Source organism: Hoplias malabaricus, chromosome 6, assembly GCF_029633855.1.
Source record: "Hoplias malabaricus isolate fHopMal1 chromosome 6, fHopMal1.hap1, whole genome shotgun sequence".
Taxonomy (NCBI): domain Eukaryota; kingdom Metazoa; phylum Chordata; class Actinopteri; order Characiformes; family Erythrinidae; genus Hoplias; species Hoplias malabaricus.
Window position 1 is genome coordinate 33,291,852 of NC_089805.1, and position 16,230 is coordinate 33,308,081.

General features: G+C 40.2%; 1 protein-coding gene across 6 annotated transcripts in view; it reads right to left on the reverse strand.

Annotated features, from left to right (window-relative positions):
• The window catches only part of elmo1 (engulfment and cell motility 1 (ced-12 homolog, C. elegans)), an 89,160-nt gene continuing 72,930 nt past the window's right edge, over positions 1-16,230 (reverse strand). For all 6 annotated transcript variants that reach the window (XM_066674114.1, XM_066674112.1, XM_066674113.1 and 3 more), the window contains 6 exons: positions 10,143-10,306; positions 7,829-7,941; positions 4,685-4,792; positions 4,499-4,581; positions 1,920-1,997; positions 1-1,295 (listed from right to left, as the gene is read on the reverse strand). In XM_066674114.1, the coding sequence (XP_066530211.1) occupies positions 1,095-1,295; positions 1,920-1,997; positions 4,499-4,581; positions 4,685-4,792; positions 7,829-7,941; positions 10,143-10,306 (747 nt within the window). In that variant the 3' untranslated portion in view covers positions 1-1,094. The remainder of the gene's footprint in view (positions 1,296-1,919; positions 1,998-4,498; positions 4,582-4,684; positions 4,793-7,828; positions 7,942-10,142; positions 10,307-16,230) is intronic.

Genomic DNA, 16,230 nt, shown 5'->3' on the forward strand with positions numbered 1-16,230 from the left:
TTGGAATTGATCTTTAATGTAAACAGCATGGGCTCTTTCATAACAAACATCTGGCAGAATAAAAACATTAGATATAACAATGACAGGATACATCATTTAACTTAAATTAACATTAATGATCCAATGTATCTGATGGTCCTGAATAAAACAAAACAAAACAAAAACAAAACAAAAAGAGATCCCTTAAGTGACACACAAAAATCGTCTAATACTGACTACTTGGCAGCACAAATATCACTTATGTTTACACCATCTTACAAAAACAGAAGCTCGATATTGCTTTGGAATGTTACAGCAGTCTACCACAAGTCTGGTGGGTATCAAGTAGAAGGGAGGGCTGGATCTGCAAGCTTGTGTTATAGACACACCTACCAGCTGGGCCAGTATGGGTGTACCCACTCAAAGCAGGGCTAATATAAGACATAGGAGGCTGCTCCCTTCATGATGCTGCCCCATTCAGTTAACAGTCTACAGCTGATGGAGCATGGAGTAGAGGCTCGGAGACGTGGTGGAGATGTACTTGGACTACACTGGCCTGTCATTTTTGTGTTGTTTCTTATTTTCAGTGCCGTAGCTGCCGCCCGTGTGAGTCAGAGACGTAATGCTGCAGTAAGTGCTAAAAGCCAAAGTCCCCAGACTCTGCACACGCTCAGCAGGAAAAGCCTCTCAGCTCAAACAGCCTGGAAGGATGGGAATAAAAGCTGAAAGCTTTGGGATGGACTGAGCATTAACACAGAGCCAGAATGTGTGTGTGTGTGTGTGTGTGTGTGTAGCAGATGTATGATGTGTGAAGTGAGAAGGTGTTGGCGAGCTGACAGCAGAAGGTTTTGTGCGATGAAGGTTTTTCAACCTGAGGACCCGGCTCTCTCAAACCAGACAGAATGGGTCAGTGGCCCCAAGAGCCAAAATCCATGAGTCCAGCAAACTCACTTTGACTACACGCATTAAAAAAAAAGTTTAGCAAGTATAGCAAAGGGAAAGAAAAAAAATATCCTTTTTTTTGTCCTTTTTCTTTGAAAGTTTTCTAAAAGTTTTATATATCTTCTTCCAGTTTGCACTTAAGAAAAAAAATATCACTTGGTCCAGTGGAGGGGTTAGTTGCAGTCATAGACAAAGTCGTAATTACTGGGTTCTTTGGGGATAGGGGGCGGAGCCTCTGGAATCTGGATATTCTCCAGGTCCAGGAGGCGGAGCTTCATCTCCATGTTCAGAAGGGTGTCCAAGTCTGATCGAGTGTATTCACTGGTCATCTCCTTCCCCAACAGAGCATTCAACCCATCTGTCCACACACAGTACTGAAAGACAACACACACACACATATGTCTAATCTGCTCTTAACACATGTCTGAATACAAGATAAATACTTTAGACAGGACCTGATACTTCTGGAGTTAGTGTAGTGTGTGTGTGTGTGTGTGTGTGGCACATTCATACACACAGTCTGCACCCAGATGCTGAGCTTTGATTACAGACTGTAGTTTCTTATAAATGAAAATGAGATCCTCTTAAGAGTGTCAGGGTTGTATTGGTCAGCAAATTCAATTTGTGGTACATTTGAAATATTACTTTACCATGCGGGAAGTGGACCTGAAAAAATGCAAGGTAGCTGTGTTCAGTGAAGTGCCCAGTAAATGTATTATGTTTACTCTAATGTGAGTTCTTCAAATCTGGACCTTGGATCCAGATTCCATGCCGGGATTTTGAACTGGCCGGCTGGTATGACACTATAGCTGCACCTGCTAATGCCCCTGAATAGGCAGGTTCAGTGTCATACCTGCTGACCACTGTAATCCCGGCCTGGAACAACGTCGGGATCTGAAGCCCTCTGCTCTAAACCACTGAAGCGGAATTTCCTTGCGGGACTTGTGTTACACGCATTAGGTGAAACTGCGCTTTCTCTCCTGCTGTGTTTGACTTACCTCATGTTTATCAGGAGCAATGAAGTTTAAGTACTCGTCAGACTCGTAGAGGATTGAGAAGGCCAACTCTAGCACTTCCTGAGAGAGAGGGACCGAGACAGGGAAAAAGAGAGGGAATCAGTCAGATGCTAATCGGGCCGCTGTGTTTGCGTGCCTCCTGCCGCGCGCCTTTCACACGTCTCCTCAGCACATATTACTACAACAGATGGCTAATCTGTCGTGTGTGTGTGTGCGTGCGTGCGTGCATGCGTGCGTGCCGCGTCTCCTGCTGGGTACCAGGGGACGGTGCTAGGACAATCGGCAAAGGGAGTGTTTCACCGCTTCATTGTAACAAGATGCTTCAGCACCGTGGCTTATATCCTGACAAAGTACAAGGAAAAGTTTTTAGGATAGATACCAGGGGATGCGTTCAGCACCACAGGCAAACGTTTCTGGATACAAAACTGTCAGCATGTCTGACAAACCAGCCTTCAAAACAACTGAAAAGTTTATGCTTTACAAATCCTAACAACAGTGCTTCCCCACAGGGTACGAAGAGTTTAAAGTGGGCTTTGGTTGAAGAATACATAAACACCCTCCAGATTTACTTTCCAAGGTCTGTTCCTTTTTGAGCCAATTTACATCCGTCCCAGTGCCTCTCAAGGAACCAGGAGTCTGTCAGGACAAATACGTGGACTTATTACTAAACACTTACTGACTACAGCAAGCTTGGGTGTTGTATAGAGGGACGTTTGCTATTATTTGCATTACTGTGTACAGAGGAGTGAAAAAGTGAGTATCAAAGTGAAGTTGAATCTTTTAATATTGTGACAATATTCGGCAGATTTTGGAGGATCGAGAAATCCCAAATTTAAACACTTGATATACACGTTTTGCCCAAAACATGTCTGTGCTTACTCTTCAGAAAGAAAGATAGCTGCAGGGTTTGTATGGCTCTCTTGTTGACCAGAAGCAGTGAGCAGACTGTGGCTCTCCCTGAACCCCTCAGCAATTCTTCTACTGCACACTTATCGACGGAGCTATAAAGCTGGCCGAGACAGGGCGCGACGCTCCTTTGACTTCTCTGCTAAATTTATCAGCCTCTATCAGTCAGCAGCCGTGAGCTCTGGGGCAGCGCTGAGTTCATCCAAACAAACAGTTTTTATTGCAACTTTATAAGAATGCATCTAGTTTAAACAATAATATTATATATTAGGATGTCTGTGCCATTTAAGGCACGACTGAAGTGGATTCTGAGCCTCTGAGCTTTGATGAAAGTGTCCAGAATCGTTTGATTTGTCTGGTCAAAGTAATTTGTTGTACACACGCCACCAAATTTTGGCTTCAGATTTGTTGAGTATATTGAGTTTAATAAGAGAGACATGCAGCACATATTGTGAAAAACTGTCTGTTCCAAAAGCTATCAGAAAGTTTAGATTTTTTTTTCCTTTTAGTCGTCTACTTTTTCTTTGTAGTTTCTCTTGTTAATCAAAAATAGTGAGACAGCTTTAGTGCAACACTGCACTAACGTTAACCCGCCAGTAATAGCACTTTTTCTGTAAACTGTAATAACACTGGACACACTAATTTCCATACGCACTCTAAAATATATTTTCCTTATCTCATGTTGTATTTATAGGGGCAAACCATTTATTTGTATGAAATTCTAATCCTAATAATTTACAAATCTTGTTTATAAATTGTTCCTTAAAAACAAAACAAAACAAAAAAAAAAAACAATCCATTAAGTAGCTCTTGAGCAGAGGCGGCAAAAAGTGTAAAGCAAAATCTAATCATCTCAGTCCAGCCTCAGAGTAGTCAGAGCAGTTGAAACTAAATTCTGGCATGGTTTTGTGTTTTCTGGACTGGAATTTGCCATCTCTGTCGGTCAGGGAGTAAAAATTGGTCATTATCTTAGGTTACACTGGGTACATGAAATAACAAACAACATTTTTACAACAGTACGTTATGTTGAAAGAGGCAAGATGTGACAGAAGTATATCAGGGTGATGCCTGACATACGTTTTTAAGCTCAATGCTGGATTACGTACTCAAAAAAAAAAAAAACAAGGCTGATGAGTTTGAGCTGAAAAAAAGAAATAACTGAGCACCGCGATTGTTGTTAAAAACGGCACTGCACTAACTCCAGTTAAACCCTACTGGTTATAGAGTAGGGTAGAAATTTTCTAACATATTATCTGACCAGTTAACTGTCCTATCACTGCCACTGAATGTGATTTTCTCAGAAGAGAATAGAAAGGTGACATTGGAAGTGATCTGAGCTGATGTTTATTAGTCAGCATGGGTGCCCACAGGATACACAGCCATACGGGGACCAGATGTCAATGCAAGTATAGAAGTGTCTCACGTTTTGTGGTATTGTGAAGACATTTTGGTGGCCATCACTTGTAAAGTATTTTTTTAACTGGTACGTTAATGTGAAAAACTAAGAGTGAAAGGATTTAATTTTTGTTACTGAGGTTATGGTTAGGCGTAGTGTTAATTAGCTACAGTTAACATTTCTATGGAGGTCCTCACAAGTACAGCAGAACCAATGTGTATGTATGTGTGTGTGTGTGCAAAAACACACACACTCTCACCTTGTTCTGCTTTAGGGCTCCTTTTTCTTTCATGTGAGGACAGTCCTTGCCAGTGACAACAGCTTTGATGTCAGCTACGGGCACTGCCGGGAGGAAAAGGAGGAACAATGAGCCGGGTTTGCCTCACACTGCTTAAGCCATTAGAACTTTTCAGTGTGCTACACTGATGCTGTCGGTTGTACTTACACTTGTCCTGCAGAGAGTCATGAGGCACCTCTCCCTGAGGGCTCTCCTCCAGGTCCCCATAGTGCAGAACTTTATGATTGGGCGATAAGCGACAGTACCAGAACTTATCTGTAAGGAAAAAAAAAAACAAGGTCAAACCAAAGGTCTAATTTAGTGCCGTGTGTGTGTCTATCATTAACATGAAAAAAAAAGTCTAAAACAAAAACAATGTTTATTCTGTGTACAATATTATTGTAATTCGTTCATTCATTATCTGTAACCGCTTATCCAGTTCAGGGTCGCAGTGGGTCCAGAGCCTACCTGGAATCATTGGGCGCAAGGTGGGAATACACCCTGAACTAATTGTAGGGGGTGGGATTTGAAGTTTAGCTGCAGGTACACAAATGTCCTGCTGAACGTTCAAATTTGAGGCAAACCTGCTCTGTAACCCCTTGCCTAGCTCCCCCTCCACCCAGCAGAAGGCTGGCACAAGATTCGGTTGCTACCACCCGTGCAAAGGATAGAAGCTGGTGGCTGGCACTTGCCCTGGCGGCTTCATCCAAAAGCTAATTGCTGGGAGCAGGAGCTTGGCACGGTTTGGGAAGGGGTTTGAGGGGAGTCAAGTGAAATGGTGCTCCTCTGCTCAGTCACCTTCTCTCACAGGACGGGACAGTGAGAACATAAAGCAAAACAGCCTTCATTTACGCTCTCGCTTTCTTCATAGCATCGGGCCGCCAAACAATACAAATGCCACTTACTGAATTTCGTTTATCTACAAGCATAAATCAAATGGATGAGAGCTTAGAGAGAAGAACTGCTAAGCCTCTGAGTGTGTGTGCACACAAGATGTCAGAAAGCATCCACCATGAGCAGTTAAGGTGTGTGCATATAATAGGAGCCTCTGGTTACAAGATTTGTTAGATTTCTTCACTAATGGACAGAAACCCTCATACAGAGGAGACAGCGCAGGAGGTTGAGGGGGAAAAATCATTTTCTTTTAAGAGCAGCTTGATGAATATTTGATGGGCAGATGCGAGTTTGAGTGGAGCACTTCAGGTACAAATATATGTGTATGAGCAGAGAGACCACAGGGAGAGTGAGATGGAGAGATGGAGAGAGAGAAAAAGCATAAAAGAGTGATACAGTGTGTAGGAGAGAACACATTTTGTTAAAGTAAAGAGCCGTGTGTGTGTGTGTGTGTAGGTGTGTGTGCACGCGTGTCTATGTATGTAATCCTAAATAATCTATTATATCCTAATTAACTTATGTACTGAGTAAATGCACAGAGAGAGAAAAGGCAGTCAAATAAATAGTGATGTGTGGGTGCACTTGTTACAGTGCGCCATGAAATTAGTCAGATGAGAGTTACAAGTGAAATCACAAACATTACTCATCACAATCCCAGAAATAGAAGAGCTTCAAAAGATTTCTTCAGGGCAATGACAGTCAAAGCTAAAACATGCTACAAGTTTCACATACTTCTGAACAACTGATATATTTATATTTATCTGCAGAGAATAACGTAAGGAAATGATTAGTGACAGAGACTGGCCCGGTTTAGCCTGTATTTCACCCAGCTCTGCTTAGACAGGAACAAACAGCATGTCCCTGGCTTGGGGTTATCTGAAGATAACTATTATCTAAATTCTGTCCACTCGATGCCTTTTTGTGCTTCCTACTGCAAGGCTTCTCGTGAAGATGTCATTTGTGAAAAAGGATATTTGGACTTTGAGAATGTCAAGGGCTCTTATTATATATGAGGGATACATTTTATATAAGCTTAATGACACACCACTGATGCAGTGCAGTGACCCCTATTGGCATAGTGGAGAATTAACCTCTTCACCTGCACACTTGTTATGCCACTAATCTTAAGGATTGCTATTAATAAGCAACTCCTAAACGAATCTATATGTTATTAATGGAGCAGAAGAACACCAAAAGATAATGCTGCTTTCATGACATTTGGTCCCCTCCCCCCACATTAATAGAACATAGCAGTGCCCCCTTGTGGAGGATTTGTCAGCCTGCTAAACATGAGTGTTTGAATGAGTGAGTGAATGAGTTAATCCAGTGGTAAGTGAGAGTGAACAAATCAGGTGAACTTCAATTCAATATTCAATGAATGAATATTGGCTTGCATTTTATAAAAAATAAACAAAAAAATATTTTTTACAAGAGAGATTGAAGCAAGAAAAGGGGCTTCTTTTTGTTACATGACTGAAATGTAATTAACTACATGTATGATTTTAATAACCTAACATACTTCATATCATAAAATCTATCTGTTTAGAGGGCTTAGATAATTTCTAGATAATATTGCAGCAAGAAAATTATCAAATTACAGCCTGCTTTCACTATTGCCAGTGATTATTACAACTTAAGTTAACTGGCAGATAACGTTTGAGTGGCAGACAGTGCAAGTGTATCAAGACTTCAAAAAAAGGAGGCGAGATGACAAGCACTTGAATGAGAGGGTGATAGAACGATAAGGACGTGGGAGAGCCGGAACTGAGAGGAGATGAGTAGGAAAGGGAGAGAGAACAGGAGAGAGCAGACGAAAAGGTGATTACCCTCAGAGTGATCTAATCCAGTAGTGTGAAAAGCGTTAAATTATCCGGCCTAACTGATAAAGCCTCCCTCTGAGCTCCAGCAGACAGTGCCGCTCTCATGCAAGCTGGCGTGAAAGCCGATATTACTCTCACCATCTCCTCTCTTCACCGAACAAGCTACAGTGCTCCCACCACTCGGCTCTCGCTTAAAACACGAGCCAGCATCCTGCGCTCCCTCAGCCTCGCACCGGCTATTTTTACACCCGCAAAACCTCCTTGCCAGACTAACAATAGAAACCGAGAAGCTATTCATGTTGGGATAGAGGGATAGAGCGGTTATTGTGAGGGCACCTGCCTTTCAGCCATGCAAACAAACAGTCATATTAATACTCTGATAGATTTCAGAAGGAAGTGTAGCCTTTTAATTAATTAATTAATTAACTTTTTTTTTTAGCTTAATTATCCCCCCCATTATCCCTGTGGTCAGTCTGAGTTGTGGTTTTTTTTGGACTCCTTTAGCAATAAATAAATAAATACATACATACATACAATGCATGTGAAAATGTATGTGTGCACTTGTGTGAGCGTTAATGAACCATGAAGAGTGATGTACCCTGTCTCCTACGGCTGCTGATCTTCCTAAAGCAGGTGCCTTCACACAGTCGGTTCAGACGCTGCTGTTTGATCAGCTCCATGATCTCCGGCTGGATCTTCTCCCTCAGCTCCCTGTGCAATAAATACCACTACAAATAAATATCACATTCTCAGAAATAAAATCTGTGGAAATAAAATGTATTGTCAGGTTTTTAGCAGTTATTTTTGCCTAATGAGTGCATAAACCTATAATATCATATATAATTAATGCTCCATGACAAGGGAAAATCAACTTATCAGCTGCCCTTTAGTGGAAATTGTCATATTCCAGACCTCCAAATCTTGCTCTCAGAAGAAAGTTGCACTTCCTGCTTAACATGATTCAAGAAATCACTGTACACTGTTCTGAGCCCACTCCCTGATTATTGGTTATATCTGGAAATGTATTACCAATGTGTACATTTATAGCAATGCCTTTGTGAAAGCTGCACATCCTTTCAGACCTAAAGTGCTAAATTGTCTTCTCAGTGGAAGAAAGGATTGAAATACAATCCTGTTTTCCCCTCAATTCATTTCCACTTGACTGTGATTTGATTAAATAAATCTACTGTTTTATACTGTAAATAAGCGCTTCAAAAACATCTAATGAAATAAAAAAAAACATACTAATTAAATGAATCAGGAAATAATTACAGAGAGCTGTTATTTTCAGATGCCATTTTAAAATCAAGTAAAGAGTTAAAAAAACAACAACAACAGGATTTAGATATTTCCATCATGATACAGTGTTGATGCTATGTAGTGGAGACTATATGGGTGTATGTATTATCAATAAAATGTAGTTAGTAGCTATGCATGAGACACAAAATGTCTTCCCTATTGTCTGAAATCAATTTAATTAAAAGATATAAGATCAACTGTTAGACAGTCAGTGATCTAATTATCTTTACATATATGGAGCCAATGGGAGGTCTGCACATTGCTTACTTGTTCATTTTTTACTCTGTATGCTCTCATGATAAATTAGCACACTCTCCTGTATGCATAAAGCAGTCATTAAACTAAATTATGCATGGCTTCGAGATTCATTTGCCTTGTAGGGGCTAGGGTGATGAAGCAAAAGAGTGGATTCGGGTCAGAACTGTGCTGATGCTCCAATAATGCCACATTTTCCTCTGCAATACCCTGCCAAAACTTCTCCTAAATTTACTGTGTCTCACTGCTTTCTAATCTGCAGCTGGAAGATTCATTAAACTGGTTGTTGGGCTGTAGTTGCCAGTAAATCAAAAGAATAATCTAACAGGAATAAAAATTTGAAAAAGAAAAAAAAAATTCTTTAAATTTGTCTACTGAGCAGGCAAAGATGAGACTGAATAACAGACGCTCGCTTTTTACATTGATCTTAAGCTGAGTTATCTTCAGGTCCATTTAATTCTCTGCACTATTGATAAAATATTTAAGAGTTTTCATACTTTATTGCTGTGTTAGCATCGTGGCCAGTGAGAACTGATAGTTATACTATACAGTTCATGGTGGACAACCTATTTGGGAGTGATTAGGGCTATACAGACGTCATCACATTTACCAGTAAAGCACTATATAATTACAGGCATAAAATAACATCCTAAAACATTAATGTAATTATACCGATCTTGACTATTAGATTTTCAGCACTTTCAAATCTGTATGAAACAGGTTACATGGCACATATTTCATTTGGAGTAGCTACAGAATTTCACGCAATTCTGTTAGTTTTAAAAGGGCACTGCAGCTATTTTTGATGAGTTTAAATGTTGCATGGAAACCTTCCAGCCAGCATGTTTTCTGGCATTGCACATAAATGGCATGCCAGAAGCAACAAAATTCTTAATTGAGAGTCCTCTTAGCTTAATGAGATTTAGACTGTCATAGTGCTTTTGTCTCTACTGTCGTTCGCGTGGAAATGTCATTTTAATGTGTGAAAGACACAGGTGCAGCAGCTAAAGGCAAATAGGGCATTCTGTATAACTCAGTACAGTGAGGGTCTAGATGATAGTTTCAGTTTTGCTCCCCTCAGAGATCCAGTGTTACCTGTACAACTGCTCAAAAAAATAATTTGTTTATTACTAGTCATATTAGCAATTGGTTTATTTAACGTATCAATGTTCACTGACATAGATGGCCCTTTTCAACAAAATTTGGCCATCTCTGTAGCAGTTTCACATTAAAAATGCACAACACATTACATTTACCTGAACTTTTGGGATGTTTGCACAATATTAAGAGCAGACTTTTGTGAACGGTATATGTAAATTAGCATGTCAATGGTGCACGTGTGTGTGTGTGTGACTCACAGAATGGGCCGAGACTGGAAGTCCTCTTGGTTCATTCTCTCAGACTGCCGGATCTTCAGGATCTCTGTGTAGCTCAGGTTCTGCAGGCGACTCTTAAACTGGTCCAGAGAATTAGGCTTGGCTATCAGAGCTCGCGTGATCTGTTCCCTCACCACCTGCATCACCTGGAGACATACACAAGATTGATTTTTGACATTGGCTGCAGCCAGACAAAGACTTTTTCTTTGACAATAGCCTACAATTTAATATTCTGTAGATCTTACAGTGAATTTGGGATTATTTCAACCCATTACACAAATATGACACACAATCAATGTCTGAGTCTTGTATAAACACAAGTGTATACAAGTAGGGCAGATGTGGCACCCATGTTTGTCCTTGAGAACTCACAGGAATTATTTGACAGCACAGCAGTGTCCTGATATAAGGTTGTAAGAATGAAAGGCTACGAAACTGGCAATGTGTATAAAAGACCTAAACAGTGTACCACATTAATTAGTTTAGTAAGGAGTTCATAATTCTACATGTAATAACAGTTTCATGTCACAGGGAACCAATTGCCCCTTTATGGAAATAAGAGTATTATGTAAATATTCATAATTTATCAAAACAAAACCATACACTCCCCAGTACACAGTGTTGAATTCACTGTTATTCATTGTGATTTATTTTCATACAACATCACAATAAAAAAAGAGGTTGTTTGTTTTGTAGAATTCAATGTTTTTCCAGATTGATCAAAATGAACATGATAAAACGCCACTGCATCACAATTAAAACGAGAGACAGTTCGACTGTTTCATAAAGCTCCCATAATCTGCACAATGCCATGCTGTGTTATGGTCACAGCTTTTTGAGCCCCGCTTCTAATCAGCTATAGCATGGCACCACTCTGGAGAGGAGTCTGTGTATACAGAGCTCTATCCATACAGCCGGAAGCTCAGCCAACATCCCCCTCATACCCCAGCAGAGAGCATGCTCTCAGCTCTTCTAACAAGTCCACAGCCTCGCCCTCTGCTCACCACTCAACACCAGGGAACACACATGAAGCCTGGCTGCCACTCATCCAGCCCTGTGAAATAAAGATAGTGTATGGCCCAGAGCATGGAAAGAGCGAATTACCGGACCTGCACTCACCCCCCCCCACCCCCCCTTCTCCCAGCTGCTGATCACACTGTGTGATTAGCTGAGGAACGAGAAGCTGGATAAAAATCTGTGCTGAAATCAAGGCCAGATGTCTTTCCCACACACCCTAACCAGCAGCACGGGCAGCACTGGGATTAGATGGGTTTTAATTAGCGATAAGAAAAGGTCAGGGTCAGGATTCCTCCAAATCACTACCCTAATCTGCTGCTGTGCTCAGAAAGTGAAGGAGTAATTGCTAGAGGGATAAACCTAGATGGTGTGCTTTAATAGCCATGGTAATCTTTCAAAGGCGATTTTGACTGCAGAAGTCAGTGTATCAGCTGTGTGCTCCACTCTTTGAACAATCTCTCAGTAGTCAGGGAAATTACTTTACAAGCAAAAATCACAAGGCAACACTGATCTGAAAAGGTGTCTTTGATCTCTAGCTCAGAAATAAGGGAAATCAAACCTTGCACTGAACTAAATCAGTTAAAGTTAAATGTCTCTAATGCACATAGTTAGACAGTTATAGTTTGCTGCACCCTGAGACCATTAAAAAAAAAAATAATAAAAAAATCACATGCCAAAGACTTTTAAGCTTACAGAATATGGAAGTCTTGATATGGGAAATTTTCCACTGGTGTAACTCCACAAATCTTAAGTGCTTGGTGATAACCACTGTACTCTTCCCACAAACACACTAGATATGAGTCTGCTGTTTGTTTGGAGTAGCACAAAAAAATAAATTTAGTGCAAAATCTGTCTGCTTCAAACAGCAAGAAACATACTGAATATAGATATCTGTTAATGTAGATATCTGTTTATCTACAGGAATAAAACAATGGAAATATCTGATTTTTAATGAATAGACTAGTCTTAGATCTGCTTTGAAAAAAGATAACATTTCTGGACTATGATTAAGCTAATAATGAACACACATGTTTTCACAGCTGCTCATCTTTAACAGACACACTGATGCCTACTTTATACTTGAATTGATTTTATTTTCTGATTCTAGCTTAAAAGTGCTTTCCTCAAGGCCACACAAGACTGTCTGGAAAAAAAGCAACAATGGCCATAATGGTACGCAGTCACTTTCAGAATGTGTGTGTGACTTCCTGAGGAGAGACAGGGGAGGTGAAGGATGGCAGAATTGCTGCTGCTGAGAGGGTGGGTGGTGGTATTTGTGAATAAAGAGGAAAAGCAAGGTTTTTTATTTTTTTAGAAACACTCAAATGAGCCAGACTCAGTGTCTTTTCCATCACAGAGACACTGAAGTGCCGCCACCTTATTCTCTTCTCTACTCTCCCCAGCATCGATATGCACAGAACACATTCGCCCACAGTGTGTCAACTCCCAGATAATGCAGAGCGACACAGAGGGGGGTGTGGGGGGGGGGGATACTTGTTAGTTTGTGTGTGCACAAATTGAGAGTCCTTTAGAGACAAAGGCATTTCTTCTTTTCTTGAGATCATAATTTGACATTTTTAACTATATATCCGGCCCATTTTTACTCCCAAAGCAGCACCTCACCATTCAAAGCATTCTGAAATCAAATCCTCCTCCACACATCCCGCTGCCTTTTCCAAACTCAGGCACAACGAGCATTAATCCCAGTATTACTGTGTTTCTGAAGCAGCTTTGCAAAATTATGAGATATTTACAGACTTCTGATCCGACAAGCTTATTCAAACAACATGAACTCAAAATGAGGAATTACAACACATTGCCAGGATCCTTCATGAGAACAACAGAAGTAGAAAACAAAAACAGATTTAGCATACTGCTGTTCTGTATTAGCTCTTGTCTGATAGCAGGCCCTGACAGACAAACACAAACAGGGTAAAGGTTTTGCTTGGCGCATGACATGCAAACTCACTATTACTATGTTCTCTCTTCTTTGTTGGCTTAATAAAATAATAAATTTTTCTAGTATGATAAGCTGAATGCATTCAATGAAACCAGTACATAAATGTATATTTGAATGTTGTTTACACAAAATGTAAGATACACAGGTAAAATATAACATGCCTCTCATATGCAGGTTTGTAGGTTCAACGTATGTTTTTATGCGGCTCAGAATAAAACATTGGGCAAATCCATAATCAGTTCTGATGCAAAGTAAGCAATGGGGTGGTGGGGCAAAGGTCATTGTACAATGATCTGAAAAAACACTGTCAATCGACAAAATAGTCATTGCTTTCCTGCATTTCAGTCTGTCATGGCACATTTCCTTGGTTCTTGGTTACAACAGGTGGTCACTGTTCTCAACAAGCACCACCAGCTTTCCTCAGCAGAGTCTTCACCTTGCAACCTTAGTGATCCAGTCCGTTTTCCAGTCTAGACAGTCAATCAGAATGCTGACTTGTCGGCAATCAGGGCGTGTAAGATTTATCGCTCCTGTCTCTAATTTTAATTACAACCTTGTCTGGTTATCCATCATAAATTCATACAAAGTCCTCTCCGCTGCACATGCTGCCTCATAATTAAGCCTTGGATTCGTTTTTGACCTGTGATTATGAAAAGGCCTCCACTTGGACTAGAAAAACTTATTACAGAACAGAAATGACTTTGGGTGACTTTGTTTCAGGTGAAACTGAAGACTGTGTCATTAATTGCAAATTCAAAAGGATATTCTCCAGTTGGTCTCCTTGCACCGGAAAACTAAAACCCATTTATTAAACCAAATCCTGTGGATAACACTGACTATCTGCATCTACACAAAGGCCTTGATGTGTCATCCACATTGTTTTTTGTTATTTGTTCTTTGTTACTTTTTCATTTCATCTGGCCGTAATATTGGAATTAGGTAGAAAGTATGTGACCCCCAGAAGGGGGGAGAAGAAAAAAATAAATAAATAAATATTCAAATCAAGAGATATTACAGTCACAAACAAATGGACATGATTACTGAGAAATAAAAATTAGTGGCTGTGACATTGCAGTGTTTGGGCTCTAAATGAATCAGAACACTCAGGAAGCTACTCTGTCAAACTCAAATGATAAAGGATATGAAGAGTACAGCATGCTGTATAATCATGTATCTACACAGATGGATCAGTTAGCTATCTATGTGTGCAGTGTAGTGGCAAACTATGGGCAGGATTTGAGCAGCGAGGGAAGCAGGTGAAGCAGAAAGCAGAACTGATCTCATGTGGAATAGGAGGCCGGCAGGCAAAAGAGCCCAGCGGGCTGCACTGCCGGCCTTCCACAGACCTTCTACAGCCAACAGCATATTCATGAATTCTGTGTCCTCCAAATGCTCCTTACGCCAACTTCAAAATATGCACACTAGACTAAATTCTAGGATTGCATAATTAATTATATTAAAATCCCATCAATTTGGTCCCCGCTGCAATTTAAACCAATGTCAGTTTTGCAGTATCTGCACTCACACAACCTGTGCATTAAATAAAGCTTCTGGAGCTAGTAAAGGCAAAATGTTGATTACACATTTTATACAGAAGGAACTTCTATGAAATCTTTAAAATCCTGAATGATTTAATTCGTACTAAAGTGGTGATCTTATACAGATGTCTAAGCAATATGAATTGTGCTGATTATTTAGCCTTCATACTTAAATTACAAGCGCATAAAACCAAGCAGCTCAACTGTGCCTGAGCAAAAGGTACCAATTAACAGGAGTCTACACAAAGCAAAGACACAACATCCGAAAAGTCATAAGTAAATTTCTAAATATTCACCGATCACGAAGAGGAAGTAATAAATGTGTCTGGCCAGCATCATTATATAACAATAATTAATAATAATGGATACCAGTTAAAACCTGTAAAACCAATGTTTTGCTCAGTAGAAGCCTGACAAGCCAAAATTATGTTTAAAAACATAACAACCATGATTTTAGCTTTAAATCAAAAACATATGATTTATTCAAGGCATTAGAATATCTACATATGGACTAGATACTGAGCTGTGGTGGGGTCTTGACTGGACTGATTTAGGAGTAGGCTGCCTAGCAGAGAGGCACTGGCAAGGACGGCTCTTCCTCACTTCATTAAGGCTGAGCAGTCCTTAGCACTGTGGACTGATGGCATTTGTCAGGCTCAAGGAAGTATTCCTTCACTTTTATTTTTTCCTCTCTTACATACTTAAGGAGAAACATTTCTCTGATTCACAGTTCAATTGCAGGGTCTCCATCATGGAAAGAACATAGTGCCATAGAAGCTACAATGTTAATATACATGAGGAGCAAGTTTTTTTTTTTAACTCTGGAATGTTGTAACGATAAGTCGAGTGAGATTACACCTTTAGCGGCTAGAAGCATGAATGGAATAACTCAGAATACCCACCCAACATCTAACATGACTAAACGGCCTGAGAACATATCCACAAGAGCCAGATACGATTCACAATTCTGAGAAGATCTAGAGTATTGCAATACAATATCTAGGCACTGCTTGGTTAAATGTAATTGGTGTAAAATTGGTCTTAATTGGTGTGAAAATCTCTCTTCAGGTGGCACAGATCAATCTTATAGCTGTTTGTAAATGACTGTGAATGGCTCTATGAGCCTCAGGAAACAGAAACCAAGGAAGAAGATTAATCTCAGATGAAGGGAGAAACAGAAGGACAAGGCAGACGCTTTTTTCATCCTCTCTCAGATGGATTTTTCTGGAAGCTATGGTTATGAATTCGACTGAGCCTAAAAGCACTCCATGCTGTATGTCTTAGTAATCCAAAGCTTTCTAGCATTGTGTTTCACAGACAAACTTGGATTGAGGCATTGAGTCACCAACAGGAGACACCTGAGGGCCTCAGCCTAGCACTTAGAGATGCATTTCCACCACTGGGCTGAGTGATTCAACACTCTGAAGCCAGACATGCCTTTCTGAATAAATATAAAAGCTTTAAACCCATGGCCAAAACAGTTTTAGAAGATAGAGGTCCAGCACCAATGTGAAGCTGTGACCTTGTTTGCTTGTATTAGTATGAGTCTAAGAAG